We start from the raw sequence: 19,106 nt of genomic DNA, 5'->3' as shown, positions 1-19,106 counted from the left end.
GAGTAGGTCATGAGACCTCATTCCAGAAGGGGTCCTGCCCCACACCTGGGGGAAGGGAATGACACACAGAAGGAGGAAGAAGACCCTGAACAGACAGGCCTTGCTGGGTTTCCCACTCGTCTATTACCATTAGATCATTCACTTTTTGTCCAATCACATTTCTTCATGGTTGTCCGTTCTTCACCGAACCTAAGCATGGAAATGGACAGTTTTCCCTGAGTCTTTGAGTCTTTTTTATTTATTTATTTATTTATTTATTTATTTATTTATTTATTTATTCTTTTGAGACAGAGTCTCGCTCTGTCGCCCAGGCTGGAGTGCAGTGGCGCGATCTCGGCTCACTGCAACCTCTGCCTCCCGGGTTCACGCCATTCTCCTGCCTTAGCCTCCGGAGTAGCTGGGACTACAGGCGCCCGCCACCATGCCCGGCTAATTTTTTTTTGTATTTTTAGTAGAGGCGGGGTTTCACCATGTTAGCCAGGATGGTCTTGATCTCCTGACCTGGAGATCCGCCTATCTCGGCTTCCCAAAGTGCTGGGATTACAGGCGTGGGCCACCGCGCCCGGCGAGTCTTTATTTAGGCTTTCATGTCACATAAAACTTTGATGGTACAGTTTGGATCTGTGTCCCCCGCCCATATCTCATGTCTAACTGTAATCCCCAACGTTGGAGGTGGGGCCCGCTGGGAGGTGATTGGATCATGGGGGTGAATATCCCCTTTGGTACTACTCACTAATAGTGAGTGAGTTCTCGTGAGATCTCATTGTTTAAAAGTGTATAGCACCTATCCTGCCCACTGCCTCCTGCTTCAGCCATGTAAGATGTGTCTGCTTCCCCTTCCCCTTCTGCCATGATTATAAGTTTCCTGTGGCCTCCCCAGAAGCCAAGCAGATGCCACCATGCTTCCTGTACAGCCTGTGGAACCACGAGCCAATTAAACCTCTTTTCTTTATACATTACCCAGTCGCGGGTATTTCTCTGTAGCAGTGTGAGAATGGCCTCATACATGGGATTAAATTTTAAATACATTTGTTATGCTTTTCTCTTTTTCCTTTTGTTACAGGAGTGTTGGCCATGACGGTTATGGTGGGTGAGGAAAGGTATCACGGCTTTCCACCCCTACAATCCCAAGTGTTTATAGAGTACCCGGTAAAAGAAAAAATACATGACAAATACTTAATTTTGGAAAACGTCACTGTAGATTTTGGATCAGATATGTGTTTCTGAAAAGTCTGTCTGCTGCCAGCATGTTAGTGGGCTTCCAACTTATCATCATGAGTGAACGTTTATGTTCCAAGATACATGCGGGTGCAGCTATTATTACTGTGAAGAGAAATGTGATGTGCCTCTCTTTCTGTACTCACCATATTGACAATCAGTAATGTGCCCGAGGGGGATATCTGTCTGTACAGGTTCTCATTATTGTTCCTATTTCAAATTACTGTTTCAGAAAATCATATTGCTTCTATGCATACTAATGGATCAAATGTTTGTTTCCTCTCGAGTTAAGTTGCATGGAGGGCAGTGCCATAATAATGTCACAATTGATGGGGGTGATTGATTGTGGAATCTGCAGATGGCCAGGATCTCACTGCTGCTTGAGGATCCTGAGCAGGGCATTTCCACCTGGGAACAGAGCAATTGGGATAATGATTTAGATGTTGTTTTGAGTGAGTTGAACTGAATAAGGTAGGTGGTAGAGTGACGTGGTTGACGACTCCAATTGTTTGACACCTCCCTGCATCCATACCGATTAGGAGTACCTTATCTTGCTAACTCTGAGTTTGGCAAGATGACTTGCTTTGGTCAATGGTACAAGACCACACTTGATGCAAAAGGACGTGTGAAAACAAGCATGTGTGTTTCCACGTCTGCTCTCTTGGACTCCCTCCTGTCATGAGAACATGCATGAACTGGCCTGTTGAAGGAATGTGGGAACCACATGGAGGACAGCTGAGGCCATCCTAGACTAGCCAGCCCCCTACATACCTGTCAGGAACCTTGGAGGGCTGAGTGAGCCCAGCTGAGATTTGTCGAGTCCAGCCTAGAACAGCAGAACCAGCTACGCAAGCAAACTGCGGACTGGTGAGGAATAATACCTAGACGGTGGTTGTTTTAAGCCATGAAGGATTAGTTTGTTACGCTGTAATAGTGAACTGATCCATGGTACAAGCAGAAAACAATCTTCGCAACCTGCTGTGTGAATTCTTTATGGCTCTTGAAGAAAAATCTAAGTTTGGGGTAGGGAATAGGGGGATTTCCTGTTCACATTCATGTTCGCCTTCAAGTAATAGACCACCAGTTACTTTCAATCATAGGAACCATCTCTGTTCAGTAATTAAAATGTCAGCATAATAATCAAAATGTCAAACTTCATGAAGTTTGACGTCTTCTCCTCTCTCCTGCTGGCTGCTTTAGGATTTGAGGGCTGAGGTGGGTGAGACAGATGTGTTTGCATTCTTTTTCATTTTTCTCTTTGCTGGGCCTCATGTCTCAGCTCATCAAGGAAGGGGATTGGGAGTTAAAAACAAAGACTTGCCTACGAGGCAGGTGCAGCTCTGTTCTCACACCAGAGCTTGTTGGTCCTGGTGGTTTTCTTTCTTTTTCTTTCCTTCCTTTCTTTCTTTCTTTCTTTCCTTTTTTCTTCCTTCCTTCCTTTCTTTTTTTCTTTCTTTCTTATCTCTTTCTTTCTCTCTCTCTCGCTTCTCTCTTTCTTTTTCTACTTTTTTTTTTTTTCCAGACAGGGCCTTGCTCTGTGGCCCAGGCTGTAGTGCAGTGGTACAATCATAGCTTACTGCAGCCTCAACCTCCTGGACTTAAGGTATCCTCCCACCTCAGCCTCCCAAGTAGCTGGGACTACAGGCGCTAACCACTATGCCTGGCTAATTTTTTATATTTTTTGTCAAGACGAGGGTTTCACCGTGTTGCCCAGGCTGGTGACAAACTCCTGAGCTCAAGCAATCCAGCCACCTTGGCCTCCCAGGTGCTGGGATTACAGGCGTGAGCCACTGCAACTGGTGACTTTTCAAGCCCAGCTCGCTTCCTCTTGAAATCCTCCTGTGTGCTTTTTAATCTTTCTTCCATCAGGAACCTCCAATCCACTCCCCATAAAGTGGGCAATGCCATTTATTTATTTATTTTTAAGACAGGGTCTTGCTCTGTCATCCAGGCTGAAGTGCAGTGGCATGATCATAGTTCACTGCAGTCTTGAACTGGGCTCAAGCAATCCTCCTGCCTCCTGAGTAGCTGAGACTACAGCTACATGCCACCACATCCAGCTGATTTTTTTCTTTTGTAGAGATAGGGTTCTCATTATGTTGCCCAGGCTGGTCTTGAACTCCTATGCTCAAGCAATCTTCTCACCTTGACCTCCCAAAGTGCTGGGATTATAGGTGTGAGCCACCGTGCCTGGCCACCTTGTATTTTTTAAGATACACTTTCATATATAACATATGCAGAAATGTAATCAAGTCAAATCATAAAGTTCGTGACACATTTTCGCAAGGTGAACACACGACACTGTATGGCCAGCCCCCAGCCCAAGAATGGGAGCACCGTGAGGGTTCCTGGCATAGACTTCATGGAGTGGCAGTCTTGACAGCCATTTTTAGACCTGACATAAGCTGTTTGAAATCCAGTTGAATCCTGTCATCCTTGTCTTCAGTGAGACTTCTCCTCTCTGTGTGGTGTTTGCAGTAGAGCCTGCTTGTTCCTCATCTCACTGATGCCAAATCCAGCTCATGCCACAGTTGCTGGCTGTGGAAAAAATCTAATGGTCAACACTGGAGTCATGTAAATGAGTTCCCTCTTTTATGTATGTTTTCTTTAAATGACTCAGATCCACAAGTCCCAAGGGAAAGCCTAAGGACTAGCACCCTGGGCCTTAATAAAGGCAGGTCCCACAGGCTCAACCACAGGCTGGCTGAGCTCCCTGCTGCCTCCAGTCTCCTCCTGGCCCTCCTAGTGATTCGGTGCCCCTAACCTCTCTGGGTCTGTGAGCAATAAACTTCTGCTTCTTGCATTTTCGTTTAACCAACACACCCAAACCTTATTCTCTCCCCCTCCCACCCCATCAGGGCTCTCCTAGACAGGCCCCAAGATCAAATAAGAAAGAAACTATAATAATACAAATCGCAACAGTCCCAGAAGTCCCTCCTCCTCTCTGCTATTACCCATCCGCATCCCCTATCCTAACGTCTAACGCTACAGAGAAACAATGAAAATTGTTTTCTTTGGTAAACTTGAGCATTCAAGGACAGAATGCCCAGAATGACTTCTGCTAGCTCTTAGCTAATCAGTTTACCCCAAAACATGCAAACAAAACTCACCGTTCCCACACTTACAGATCCTGTTGTTGCCTGTGTTGTGTGACTCAGTCCACCAACTGTCTACTTACTTATGAGCAAACACATGACATGCAAAGTCACCGAGCAGTGAGCAAAAGAATAAATATCTCTCTGACTCATTCTTCGACAAAGAACAACTCCTCCCAGATAGCTTGAGATAATATATTAAATGTAGTTAAAAGGGCTCTTAAATATGATTACTTTTTTATCCATAAAGATGAGTAATTCTTAATGAATCTACAGACGTATAGCTCCTGTGGTTTTTAAAAAAATTTCCAAGCATTTGGGGAAATGTAATTCATTTCATAAGTAAATTTAATTCATTCCATATGTAAAGATACATGAAATTTAGTTCATTTCATATGTAATATGAGATCAATAAAATATTCTCTATTTTTTCCATGTATGCCGGAAATCATGTGAAGCACGAATTTTAAAATTCCTTTTAAATATTATAATCAGTTACATAAAAGTGGATTTTCTGTAACAATGATCTATTCCTAGTTTCAGCAGTTTTTAGGATTTTGCTACAAAAAGAGAACTAAAGAGTGATTCAAAGCAGGACATGGGCCTCTGCTGCAGACGTTGTTGCATTCAAAATTCTCTCACTTTATGAAAATCGGGATAGTGAACCAAAGGTGTTTAATGGACCGGTGAATGAGTTTAACAGTGATATCATATTGATTTTTTTTCTGTTCCTCACTGCCTGAGGGGATCTATCTACAAATTCTATTTTGATTGAGGCACCACCAAGGGGAGGAAAAATATCACCACTGGCATTTTACTGCTTGTACCAGTTGGTATTCTTTGAACTTTTTCTTTCTCTGGAGCCTTAACTATTTCTTTACTCCCGAAAAGCATTCTCAAATTTCCTTTCTGCCGTGTCTCAAAATAGAAATACACGGACAGCCCCAAAAGAAAAGCAACAGAGGCAAAAATTATTCTCCAAATCAGTTTATATATTTTATCAAAACCACCTCCTTGAAATACATACAAACATAAAATAGACAATGCTACATCTATTATATACATAACATCGTCTTTCATCAATAGAAAAACTGTAGTATTTAATATTTTTAAGAATGCAAGTCTATCAGTTTTCTTATTCTCTATTCAAATAAATAATCTCACACATTAGCATTGCTTTCTCTGAAATAAATATCTTCAGAGCTTTGGGGTACATCTGATATCTGAATCACAAATTGTTGTCCGTCTTTTAGGGTTATGAGGGCTTCTTGTCCCATAGGAAGGCTGAGTTTAACTGCGCTTTCGGTGGTTTCATCTTCCAACAGCACGTGGATGAGCTGCGAGAGGGAAATGTTTAAAGGGAAAAGATAAAAAGAGACAGTTATACTATTCCTTGTTGCAGGAACTACCATTTGAATTCTTCTACCAAGCCCAAGGTCCCACCCTGGGATGTAAAGGAGAAGTTCATGCATTTATTCTTTTTTTTTTTTTGAGATGGAGTTTCACTCTTGTTGCCCAAGCTGGAGTGCAATGGCACCATCTCAGCTCACTGCAACCTCTGCCTCCCAGGTTCAAATGATTCTCCTGCTTCAGCCTCCCAAGTAGCTGAGATTACAGGCATGTACCACCATGCCCAGCTAATTTTGTATTTTTAGTAGAGACAGGGTTTCACTATGTTGGCCAGGCTGGTTTCGAACTCCTGACCTCAGGTGATCCACCTGCCTCAGCCTCCCAAAGTGCTGGGATTACAGGCATGAGCCACCGCGCCCAGCTCATGCATTTATTCTTACTAAGAGAACTCCTGATTTCTCAGGAAAACACTCAGGGTCCAGTGAGGACTCAGTGGGAGGCTTTGCAAGGCAGGGATGGTGCAGGGGCGGGGAGCTGATGGGCTCTCTTTAGGGAAAGGAAGAGGGCTTTGCAGTTTGTGAGAAATGTCCTCGTGAGAGCAAACCAACATTCTTCCTTAACAGACACTGGAGAAAGCAGATGAGTCGTGAAAGTTGGGAGGGAGCCTATGAAAGGTACCCACGGTCTCCATGTGGCTGCAGACCCCCCATCAATTTGGGGGTCTCAAGACGGGTACTAATCCCCGCATTCTCAACAAGTCTCTGGAGCTGACATAGTCGGTTCAAATTCCCACACAGGCTCTCCTTCCCCCATCCATCAGCAATCTGGTATTAGTGACTCAATTGGGAAGTAACAGGTTCGAGAGATGGGGAGGTTCTAAGTTAGCTGAAGCTCTCCTCAGACACTTCACCTGACGAGCAAGTAAGTCTTCCTATCTGAGAATGGCCAATGTACCATCCCTCCCTTAGCTCCAGGAAACTTGGCCATGACTACTTTAAAACCAATAGAAATGTATTCACTTGGTCTGATTTCATGAATAAACCTCCTATAAGCTAGTATACTTTGACAGAGATGTGTGCACCATTAACTTCAAATGCAAGGTTCATGAAAGTATGTCTCACTCCTCCTCTAAATTCAACAAAAACCATCGCCACCAATGAAAAGGCGTTTTTCTTCTTTTTCAAAAAATTGTTTTCACCTTTATCTTAGAGGCGAAGAGACACTTAAAAAATGTTGTTTTGCTCTGCTGTAATCCTGGAGTACATGACCTAAATTCGTTATTTGATATCAGTATAGTTTTTCACTTTATTCTTAAACATGCCTTGGCATCTGACTATTTTGAACGCCGCTAGAATGTAGAAGAGGGACAGATGGGTATGGCAATCCAGAATGCTGACTTTAGTTGTTACCGGAGGTGCAGGCCAGTGCTAAATTGTTCAGGGAATGAGGCTGCCACAGCTGTGCAGCTGAACAGGGTGTTAAATGGTGGCAGATGAATGCAGATGGGACACGCAGGGTGTGCTTTTTTGTTGATGATGAGTGCAAGTGCTGAATAATGGATGCAATGAAAATCAGATGAGCGTAACTTTTTGGTGTGATTGTTTAAGTCATTATAGCTAATTCAGCAGGCAGGAATGAACAGAAGCAGGTTTAATTAATCTCTAATGTGTATGACCTTGGATTACCTGACATTTGTCTGCTTGTATTGCTTTATTATGTAGTTCAATTAAGTGTTTAATATCTTCTCTATTGTTTCCACCCATTAAATATAGGTCAAACCTCATTGCAAGGACCTTCAGAGGAGCTAAGGGATTGGGCCAAGAGTGTTAAGAGAAAGTGCTCAGCTTAGGAGGCAGTGGTGGAGCAATAATAATGATGACCAGTGGTTACTGGGTACTTACTATATTCTAGGAAATAGCCTAAGCATTTTACAACAATTAACTCATTTAAACCTCATAATGGCCCTATAGAATTAGACATGAGTATCCCCATAAGTTAAGCAATTTGTCCAACGTTCTAGCTAACAAGGGGAAGAAGTAGAATTTGAACCCAGAAATGTACGTGCTAGGATTGCCCATATCAGACTTGAAGGTATTTTTAGTAATTAGTCCCAAGTGACCAATTATGGAATTAAAGCAGATGGCAGAAAACACTTTGGGGGAGAGAGAGAATGCTGAGAAGGACAGTCTTGGAAGGATCTGTGGAGGTGTAAATTCCTGTTCTTCCACTGATTAGTGAGGTGACCTTGGGAAAATTACCCAACCCCTTCAAGATCCTCAGTTATGCCAGCTGTAAAATAGGGTTGATGATAACACCTATTTCACTGAGATGAAAAGATGCATTTAAACGTTCAGCTACAGAAGACTGTCAGCGTCTGCTCTTCACGCCTTCTAACTGTGCCTGAAGAGGTAAAAGCTTACTCCTGGTTACCTTGCTGACTAATATATACACATTTACTGTATAAATGTGTATATCATTTGACTAACATTCTCCGCTTGGCTGAACTTTATTCTGGCTCCTGAACCTTCTCCTTTACCCACTTTCTTGTAAAATCCAGTTTTAGCAAGAACCCTGCTGAGTCACTTTAGCAAGAATGCCCCATCTCCATATGTGATCAGTTTCCTCATCCTCTGCCAGCCTCCAGATGACGTCTGGTCACCCCAGCTGGCTGGACTTCTACAAGAATCCTCTTAGGTGGGTTTAGCCAGAATCCCCCTTACCTCTGACATTTCTTCTTAGTAAGTTCCCATCCACTGACCCCCCAGCCGGCTCCTAGGCTATAAATTCCGCTCCCGCCACCCTGTCCCTGCTGTACTCAGAGTTAAGCCCAATCTCCCTCCCCGGCTGCAAAAGCCCTGTGGAGATGGTACTGAATGAAGCCTTCCTTACAGATAAAGCCTCCCTTATGGTGCTTTAACAAGTGTCACTGCAAGATGTTTTTGTTTTTCCTTTAACAAGTTGTCATGCTACGCGCTGACCTCTTGCTCCAGCTGGTGAGCGCAAAGAATTTGCTTTCACTTGGAGCTGAACACTGCAGCCCAGCATGAATGCTGGCCCTGCTAGGGCTCCACAGAATGCTCCAGAGTACACTCAGGCGCTTTCCACTGGTGGCCCTTGGAGGGCTCTGCCACAGGTACAGCAGCAGGGAGAGCAATTCTCCTAGGCATAGCCTAGCCAAGCCATTGCCTCTTCAGAACTAACTGGGCCTTCTTTCTGCCAACTGTCTAGAAACACCTGCTTCCTGAAAGCGCCTTAGCTGCTGCCAGCTAAGGAGGCCCAGCTCTCATTAGCACCCCCAAGTTGGGGTCAGTGTTTCACTGCTGCATGCTTCATCAACCATGTCTGCTCTTTTCACATGTACACTCGTGGAGGAGGTGAGTTTCTCATTTACAGACACACATTGGAATCTACCTCACAGAGAGCACTGAATGCAGCTGGATATGTGACTTACTATCTCAAAGTAAGAAACAAAGACCAAATACAGATAGAGAACTGGTAAACCTGAGAGATGCATTGAGATGCATTTCCCTGGCTCCTGTTTTTTTTTTTTTTTTTTTTGGTCTAGGGAGGTGTCTTGTCCAAGCATTGCTCAATAACAGGTGTGCAGGATCTCTGCAATCGGAGAACTCGGAATGAGAGTTTGCTCAAGAAGGAAAGGGCCCTGGAAGCTTCCTATTATTCTGCGGACTCTAAGGCATGAAGAGTTTTAGGCTGTGACTCATTGCCACGGCCAAGACCACTATTAACCTGCTTCGGGGTGAATGATTGCACCTACTTCAATTTCCTACTAAGCACAACTCATCTGTGTGAGAGGGGGAACTTGTGGGCACAAAAAGAAGATGAATAGCGGCTAAACATCAAACATGTGCAGAGAAATTAGCCCTAAGACAACTGCTGTCAGTTTTTTTTTAACCAGCCCACTCCCCACTCATCAATGGAGGCATTTCAGTTGTTCCTCCATCAGTCCAGCTCTGCTTCATGGTACTGACGTCCATGTCCGACCTCTACAACCTGCGTCCTGCACTCCTCAGGGCATAAAACAACCTCCTGTCTAGGGTTGTAGGTGAAGAATGGACTTGAGATCAGGCAGGCTGGGGCTCCAATCTCTGTTCCACTATTTCCTCGCATTTCCTTGCTGTGTGACTTTGTGCAAGTCACTCAGCTTCTGTGAGCCTCAGTTTCCTCATCCATCAAATGACAATGACAAGAACAAATATTCTACAGGATGGCATGGCTTCGAGATAACATACATAAGGGCTATATAGTAGGTGCTAGGTAAATAGTAACTCTAATTTTTGTATCTTTCAACAGGTATCCCAATGTAATCTTTTCAAAATCCTCTGTTCAGACTATTTGACGTTTCCTGTCTTTGAACACTAGGGGAATTTTCAGTGCATGCCACTCAGATGTCAGTGGTGTGCTATTGCTGAGTTAGTCTCACCAGGCCAGGCACACTCTGGGAAGGCAATAAATACCCAGGCCATCAGATGGCCCACACTTCTAATCATGCCAGGCATCTATCAATGTCCCACAAACCTGAGCCGACCAGTAATCAACAGACAGTGAATTAAACTCACCCCCAGCAAAATCGCCTAGTGTAAAGATGATTGTAGAATCCTTTATCATTGTTTGGACAAAGTGATCTTGAGGGTTTTCCTAATCACCTATGGCTCTTATTCCCCTTGAAACAGCTGTGTGGAAGGGGGTCCTGGTGTCCCTACCTTATCGCCCGTGGCAGTGTCCACCAAGAAGCCCAGGATCCTGAGGACCATGTTGCTCACACCCACGGGATATCGGCCGTGGCCCATGTGTGTCAGCATCACCCCCAGTGGCTCCACGCTGGGGCTGGCACACGCCTGCGACAGTGAGGAATTCAGAGGGTGGGAAAGTGCCTGATCTGGCTGGCTGAGAGTCGGGTCATCTGGTAGCATTTCCTTGACATTCCCCATGTCCTCCTCCTCCTCTTCCTCCTCTAGGCATGACTGAAGTATATGAATCACATATTCCAAAAGCAGCAAGTGAAACAGATGCCAGGAGCCTACATTTAGATAATAACCAAAAATGAATACATTTGATCGACAGACAATAAACAAATCACTGTGAAACTAACAACTTTTCTGGGGCTAACACCTGTGTAAGTGAGCCTCGTTCCAATAGCTTACCCAGAAGAGGACTGGGTGGGCCTCTTACATAGCATCCATCAGTAGAAAACCCCTGGCAGGGCAGCTTTTGGACAGAAAGGACCAAGAGCTAAACAGCCTAAGCCATGAAAAGGAACTTAAAATCCATCTGGTGTGAGATGGGAGGAAAGCAAACCCTACAGGGAACTGGGTGCTGCTCCCAGAGCTGGAGAGGGTACCCCTCAACCTCACTGTGCCCCATGTATGATCCACAGGAATGTCCAGAAGGGGTGGGAGGAAATGGGGGCAGCGTGCAGAGGGAGCCCTGCTGCTGTTTCATGGTGTTTGAAATGTAGCGCATTACCCCTCTTGCAGACCCTGTGGCTGCAGCTTTTTGTGTGGGAAGTGGGTAAGGAGGCCAGCTGGCTTTCCACCTGTGACAGGTGTCTTCTCAGGTGCGCCTGCAAGTGCTGTCATCAGAGAGGCAGGAGGGTATGTGACTTAGCTGAATGTTCCAAATCCCAAGGACTTTGCGCTCCCAGAAAGGAAAACAATCATTAATGTTTGCTTGAGAAACAGAGGGGGAAATCTGGCCTATTGCAATCATTAAAAGATAAGTATTAAATAAAGGTAAAACCATGACTCTTATACAGATATAAAATGGACACATCAGGCACAGTGGCTCACACCTGTAATCCCAGCACTTTTGGAGGCCGAGGCGGGCAGATCTCAAGGCCAGGAGATCGAGATCATCCCGGCTAACAAGGCGAAACCTCGTCTCCACTAAAAAATACAAAAAATTAGCCGGGCAGGGTGGCATGTGCCTGTAGTCCCAGCTACTCAGGAGACTGAGGCAGGAGAATCACTTGAACCCAGGAGGCAGAGGTTGCAGTGAGCCGAGATCGCACCACTGCATTCCAGCCTGGGTGACAGAGCCTGGGTGACAGAGCGAGACTCCATCTCAAGAAGAGAAAAGAGAAAAGGACGTATCAAAGGTTTTATTTAACTCACTAATTAAATGATGTATTACATCTTATCGCTACATCAGTAAGATGTTGTCACTGGTTCAAAAGAGAATTCAAAGTACTAACTATATACTATAGACAGAAAAGAATGCTGACAGTAACAAATAGATGCAAAAGGGATCTGTCGTCAAGGCAGCATCAATCACAACCACCTGACACAACTAGTTTGTATTTCTGTGGATGAGGGTCATCTGCATTGTCGGTTTGCTGCAACATACAGAGCTGTAAAAATAACTCAAAGACAATGGAATGTAGAGATAACCCAGAAGGCTGTGCCAACCTTTTGTCCATTTCAAAGCCTTTTGTCCATTTCAAGTAATCTTTTCATCCACTTCAAAAGCCCTTCACAGTTTTTTCCCTGAGTAGTGTTCTATTCCTCCACGGATCTGGGTGAGAGATCACTGTCCCTGTGGAAGGCATGACCTTGCCTGAAGTGAGCCTGACAACATCATCTGGCTTATTTAACCTTGGAAAATCATAGTCCAAGTCTTGAAACCATTGTTCAAACTACTGGTGTGAATACATTGATTTCATGTGGAGGTACAGAGAAGGTAGACTGGGAAAAGTAACAACTACAGACTAGATTTCTTTTCCTTTTTTGACACAGAGTCTGGCTCTGCTACCCAGGCTGGAGTGCAGTGGCCCAATCTCAGCTCATTGCAACCTCTGCCTCGCTGGTTCAAGCAATCCTCCCACCTCAGCCTCCCAAGTAGCTGGGACTACTGGGCCACCACACCTGGCTAATTTTTGTATTTGTATTTTATTTTTTTTGTAGTGACAGGGATTGACCATATTGCCCAGGCTGGTCTTAAACTCCCAGGCTCAAGAGATCTGCGTGCCTCAGTCTCCCAAAGTGCTTGGATTACAGGTGTGAGCCACCATACTCGGCTCAGGGCTAGATTTCTTCCCATGATGCATGTGAACTCTGCTGTCTCTCTGCTCTGGAAGAGCAGGAGCATAAAGCAGAGTCAGTTTGGACTTCAGTGAAGGGAAAAGTCCCACTATAAGTGAGTGTCACCTATATGGCAGCTGATAGCAGCAGCCCTCAGGAGCTCCAGGGTGTCTGCAAAGCTGGTCTAACAGGGCTTGCTTTCTCTTCCTTCTTGCTGTGAGAGCATCTGGCAGCTCTCTGTGCAGGGATCACTTGCCATAACTACTGTGCAAACTCACAGGAGTGGAGACTTTATCTTTTCACTGCAGTATGCCCAGTGCCCAGGAAGGTGCCTGGGAAGCATGAAATACCTTTTGAAGGAACGATCCAGTCCATGAAGCTGGTGGGCTGAGTGGTGAACTTCCCTTCCTATAATCCTTTTTGTTTTTTTTTTTCTTTTTGAGGTGGAGTTTCGCTCTTGTCACCCAGGCTGGAGTGCAACGGTGCGATCTCAGCTCACCGCAACTTCTGCCTCCCAGGTTCAAGTGATTGTCCTGCCTCAAGCTCCCGAGTTGCTGGGATTACAAGCGTCCACCACCACGCCCGGCTAATTTTTGTATTTTTAGTAAAGACAGGGTTTCACCATGTTGGTCAGGCTGGTCTCGAACTCCTGACCTCAGGTGATCCACCTGCCCCAACCTCCCAAAGTGCTGGGATTACAAGGTGTGAGCCATAGCACCCAACCCCTACAACCCTTTTTATAAGGCAATTGCATCAAAGATGTGACCTTCCCCAACAGAGGAAGACCAGGGATTTGACCAGGAAGTTTGCAAAATGAACATTACTTCACTCTCTCTACCATCTGCAGACAATGGCAACTTAATCATTATTCCTGACAGTTAAGTATGAGTGCTTCAAAGAATCCATTTTGTGCTCCATCTCAGTTGTCTCTCTCGGTGCTTTTCTCTAAATGTCACAAAGCTCATAATTCAAGAACAAGGAGAGGCTTCCTGTGTGTCTAACGATGATGAAACAGGAAGGAAAAGCATGGTCCATCTGTTTGACAGACTATCACACGGACACGAAAAATAAAAATTACTATCGTGTTGTATGGTTTGCTGCATCTATGTTATATTTTACATAAAAAGGTTAAAAGAAGATGGCTGGATTCTACATAGCAATACGCCAAATACTTATGCCATAATGACATTTTTAAAAGGTAGAATACAAAATATTTTCTTATTTTCTGACTTACCAAAACTATCTCCGTGGCAGAGGGTCATGGCTTTGCTCACAGCAGTGAGAAGATGATTCCATCTCAGCTGGAAGCTGGCGGCCAATTTGATAAACTCTTCTTTGCTTCTGCTTGGCTGTGAAGTTTTTGTGAGAAAAAAGGCTGCAGTTTGTGATAAAATCCAGAAGCAGAGTATGTTTTCAAATGCACACATTGTCATGCACACCATTTTTAAAGAGCCAGAGAAGAGGAAGATGAAATGACGGGCCAATGTCTGGTCTTTCTCTGTCTTCCATGGAGATGGTTCCAGAGCAGAGCCCTTTAAAGTTGGTGGAGAGAAGGAGGGAGGTAGGAAATTGGCTTACTTTTTCTCTTAAAATAAAAAAAAGCAATTTTTTTTTGAGACATGGTCTTCCTGTTCCCCAGGCTGGAGTGCAGTGGCATGATCTTGGCCCACTGCAGACTCGAACTCCTGGGCTTAAGGGATCCTCCCACCTCAGCCTCCTCAGTAGCTGGGACTACAGGCATGCACCACTGCGCATGACTAATTTAATTTTTGGGGGGAGGGTGGGTAGAGATAAGGGTCTCACTGTGTTGCTCAAGCTGGCCTTAACTTCTAGGCTCAAGTGATCCTCCTGCCTCGGCCTCCCAGAGGCACTGGGATTAGAGGCATAAGCCACCATGCCCAGCACCACACAGTTTTTCAAAAGAGGTCACTTATGATGTGTGACACAGAAACACTGTAGGGACAGCCTCATTGAAGTCCACTTGGGAATGGCCATCAAGAGGGGCAGGGGCTGTTTTATTCCTGCACTTCTGCATGTCAAATCTGATTGTGGAAAAGCGGCACAGAATCCCATAATAACGAAAAGCAGTGGTGCCTATTTGGAAAAGCTGGTCGTCATGCTTGCTGTGTAACCAAGCTCCAAACTGGAAAGTCCCAGCTCCTGCACCCAGTGGAACCAAGGTCATCTGACAGCCTCACTGGCACTAAACTGTATACCAATAAGATGCTGCTGCATGCAGACTAAGAGATTCCCTCTACCCAGACAGAGAGCAGCCTTGGACCACACTTGAAGCCATCTGTAAGCCATGAGTCATGGATTTCAAATGCATCTGTTGATATGCATGCTCCAAGCCTCTTCTCATCCTCAGTCACATGCCTGTGGACCCACCACAGCTCCACCACATGTCTTTGAGGAAGAAATAGAGAGCCTGGCTATAAACAAAGAATGCCCTTTCTTGTCATTGCTTCTCTTCCCTTCTGCCCCAGCGAAACCCTTGGCACACCAGAAGGTGGCCCTGAGCTTCAGGGGACGTGAGGTCCTTTCAGTAGCATCCTCCTCCTCAGTGCTCCTCACCATCTGAGATGGACTCTTGGGAGGAGCCCTTCCCATCGGTGTTCAGCAGAGGGTTTTATGTTGAAGGGACAATGAGAGTACAAAAGCACAGGGATCATATTGGGCATGGTGGCTCACGCCTATAATCCCAGCACTTTGAGAGGCAGAGGCAGGTGGATCATTTGAGGTCAGGAGTTTGAGACCAGCCTGGCCAATATGGCAGAACCCCGTCTCTACTAAAAATACAAAAATTAGCCGGGCGGGGTGGCACACACCTGTAATCCCAGCTACTCCGGAGGCTGAGGCAGGAGAATCGCTTGAACCTGGGAGGTGGAGGTTGCAGTGAGCAGAGATTGCGCCGCTGCTTTCCAGCCTGGGTGACAGAGCAAGACTCCATCTCAATTTAAAAAAAAAAACAACCCACAGGGATACTTCCTAAAAGCATCGGGGGATGCAGCTCTGAGTGACCAGGGCTCTCTCTGCACAAATGTTTGAAAGTCAGCATAAACACCATTGAGCGTTCTTCCCGTCACGTCCACAGTGTGGCACTTCATGTCCCCCAACATAGAAGCTCCTCCAGGGCCCGAACTGCCCTCTGCTCACTGACTGCCAGATGCTAACTGAAGCCATGGGGCATCTCTGACAAGCCCAAGGGTGTGCATCTTAATAGTCTGAGCATTTGATTGACAATAATCTGGTTTTGTAAAGATCAGCCAAGCTATTTTACAAAAACAAGACCTTCAAAGGCACACAGTTACAAAAACACCATTTTTCTAATGTGCCTCCTTTGTGAAGGCTGAAGGCACAATGATGGAGACTTGGGAAACACATAGCCCTCTGGTTTACAATGTAGGACGGCAGGGTTGGCAGTGATGATCTCAGTGGGTTCATCTGATTAAAGCTGGAGGCTGAGTTCTAGTTTCCACTTAAGGAACAGACAATGGACAGCTCCTGTCTGTGAGGATGTATAATATAAGCCTTTGGCTAGCGAATGAATAAATGTCTCAGTAGCCATCCAGCTCTGGACATGGTCACTGCTGTTAAAAATAAGCTTTGCCTAAGATCAACAGGAGGAATAAAAACCATACAGAATCTGGGATAATTATTTTCAAGAAGCATATGAGACCAGGCACCTGCCAAGGGTTGGAACTGGCTTTCCAGCTCCTTCCTGAGGATTTTTCTGGTTCATACCTAGGAGGTCGAAAATCCCAAAGTCCCCTGCAGTCTTCTTGGTCTCAGTGATTATTTCTCCTCTTTCTTCTCAACTGAGAGTTCAGGGATACAGACAAGGCCAGGCAGGTGGCACAAGGGAGTGGCCGCAACATGGCCAGAAGCTTAAAGAGAAAGCTCAGAGCCACGCTCCCAGCCCCAGGCCCTCGGAGTCTTTGTTCTCTCCACCAGTGTGGACTGCTCCTTCCTTCCTAGGTAAACTCACTCCTGCTCTTGAATGCCCGATCCCCCTCTCTCAGCTTATTTTAATCCTACACATGCTTCATATCCCAGTTTTAAGTCCCACCTTCTCTTCGAAGCCTTTCCCAACCACTTCAGCCTTGGCAAGCACAAAGTCTCAAGAGGTGGGGCCCGGGCTGCCTCATTTCCCCCTAGGTGTTTTTGTTTGTTTGTTTGTTTGTTTTTTGAGACAGAGTCTTGCTCTGCCCCCCAGGCTGGAGTGCAGTGGTGTGATCTCAGCTCACTGCAACCTCCAGTTCCCAGGTTCAAGTGATTCTCGTGCCTCAGCCTCCCGAGTAGCTGGGATTACAGGCGCATGACACCACGCCCAGCTAATTTTTTTGTATTTTTTTAGCAGAGACGGGGTTTCACCGTGTTAGCCAGAATGGTCTCCATCTCCTGACCTTGTGATCTGCCTGCCTCGGCCACCCAAAGTGCTGGGATTACAGGTTTGAGCCACCATGCCCGGCCAGACGGAGTCTTTTGTTGCCCAGGCTGGAGTGCAGTGGCTCTCAGCTCACTGCAAACTCCGCCTCCTGGGTTCAAGCGATTCTCCTGCCTCAGCCTCCTGAGCAGCTGGGATTACAGGTGTGTGCCACCATGCCCAGCTAATTTTTGTATTTTTAGGAGAGAGAGGGTTTCACTGTGTTGGCCAGGCTGGTCTTGAACTCCTGACCTCACGTGATCTTCCCGCCTTGGCCTCCCAAAGTGCTGGGATTACAGGTGTGAGCCACCGTGCCCGGCCTCCCTGTAGGTTTTAACCCGCAGCCCCTAGCTCTCCCCACCTGCCCTGGGCCCATGGAGTGAAGGACCGTGACCTCTCTCAAGGCATTCTCAGCTCTCCACTGCCCCCATGGAGGATGATGAAAATCAAGCCCAGGACCCCACTGAAGCAACTCCCAAGAGTCACGATGGTCGGAAGGATCAAACCTGCCCATATCCACAACGAAACCATCTTTGGGCTTTTGAAATCAAGCCAGACATTTTACTGGAACATGTCTGCAAAACATGGGCTGTTCTCCCCCTGAAACAGACAAAACCCCTCCTCCTTTTCCACACTCCCTTTGCTGCAATACACACCTGCACACACAGTCACCCACACCAACTTACACACATGCTCACACACACTGCACACACATGCTCGCCTGTACACACACTCATCCATGCATGCTCAAACACCCACACACATACTGCACACGCTCATGCACACCCACTCACCTGTACACCATGCTCACCACACCCACATACACACATGCTCACACACACCCTGACACACATGCTCACCACAGGCTCACCCCTCCACACACACTCCCACACACCCAAACATATGCACACACTCACACACACACACACACACACACTTGTGTGATGTGCTCCCCCAGACCCCCATTCTCCACCTGCTACAGAGTTCGAGGCCATCCCCTGCCCTCACACCCAGGCCAGCTTTGACACATTTCCGACCAGACCCTAAGAAGCCTCTTTCCCATCCCTTAGGCAATGGGCACTCATTTATCTAGAATGGTCAACACACTTTGTTTTTTTTTTTTTTTTAAGTCACAGCTTCCTACCTGGAACACAAATGCTTGTAGATGTGAAGACAGACAGCTGAGGAATACCCTGAGATCTGTTGATGTTCCCAGCAAAGAAATTAAGTTTCTTAAACCTGCAAAGACACAAAATAAACAAACTAAAGATTGCCTGCAGCAGAGCAGAATTTCTCTTAGGTATTTGTGTACTGGGTAACCTGGGAACATCATTGAACAATAGCTCGAAGGGACTCCCCAGGACCTCACGCTCATTGTGAACACAGAGGATGTCCTGAGGCTGGCTTTGTCACCTCTGCGGTCATCTATTCAGAATTACATGGACATACCTGTTGTGAGCCACCTCTGCCACTTGTTGAAACAGAAATATTTTGAAACCATAACTACACCTTGCAATTATCCAGACCTTGTCTTCAGATGAGCTCATTGCACGATACAGACATGACCTCACCTATCCTTGCCATCTTCATAAAAGGGCTGGTTTATTAATGTCATTGAAGTGATGGCAGACATACATCAAAGCTGCTGAGAGAGGGTGAGCACCTTGCCTGCAGTTATGCACTCAGTTAGGTGGAGCCTGGTGTGACGTCAGGTTCTGGATCCCCCACCTGCACAGGTAGCACTGACAGGGAAAGAACAGCCTTTGGCCTTCCCAGCTTTTTGAGTGCTTCTGCATACCAAGCAGAGTTTGGAAAACTGAGTCGTTTGCAGTGGCCCCCCTGACGCTTGGTGGAGGTATGCTTGGACCTGGAAGTGGAAGCATTTGTCTGCAGGTATCAGCAGTGGCTGACAGTCTGCTATCTCCCTGCAGAACTCTGCATCTTCCTGTTGGGACTCACGAAGATGCCAGTAGGAGCACA

The 19,106-nt window shown here is 46.0% G+C and overlaps 1 protein-coding gene and 1 long non-coding RNA gene across 19 annotated transcripts in view; both read right to left on the bottom strand.

Annotated features, from left to right (window-relative positions):
* Positions 1-285: 285 nt before the first annotated feature.
* LOC134737773 (uncharacterized) lies at positions 286-4,447 on the bottom strand. Its single transcript, XR_010123022.1, has 3 exons — positions 4,329-4,447; positions 1,990-3,756; positions 286-1,626 (listed from the first exon to the last, which is right to left on the bottom strand). It is a non-coding gene; the product is annotated as an uncharacterized LOC134737773 (long non-coding RNA).
* An 837-nt stretch (positions 4,448-5,284) lies between these two features.
* Positions 5,285-19,106, bottom strand: part of LOC129028744 (DNA-binding protein RFX8-like) — a 76,854-nt gene continuing 63,032 nt past the window's right edge. For 10 of the 18 annotated variants that reach the window (XM_063649255.1, XM_063649256.1, XM_063649257.1 and 7 more), the window contains 4 exons: positions 18,271-18,365; positions 13,935-14,232; positions 10,385-10,701; positions 5,285-5,650 (listed from right to left, as the gene is read on the bottom strand). In XM_063649255.1, coding sequence (XP_063505325.1) covers positions 5,474-5,650; positions 10,385-10,701; positions 13,935-14,232; positions 18,271-18,365 — 887 coding nt within the window. In that variant the 3' untranslated portion in view covers positions 5,285-5,473. The remainder of the gene's footprint in view (positions 5,651-10,384; positions 10,702-13,934; positions 14,233-18,270; positions 18,366-19,106) is intronic. The other 8 variants (XM_063649261.1, XM_063649262.1, XM_063649266.1 and 5 more) reach the window with 3 other exon arrangements.

This window comes from Pongo pygmaeus, chromosome 12 (genome assembly GCF_028885625.2).
Source record: "Pongo pygmaeus isolate AG05252 chromosome 12, NHGRI_mPonPyg2-v2.0_pri, whole genome shotgun sequence".
Taxonomy (NCBI): Eukaryota; Metazoa; Chordata; class Mammalia; order Primates; family Hominidae; genus Pongo; species Pongo pygmaeus.
This window is presented reverse-complemented; position numbering and strand designations above follow the sequence as displayed.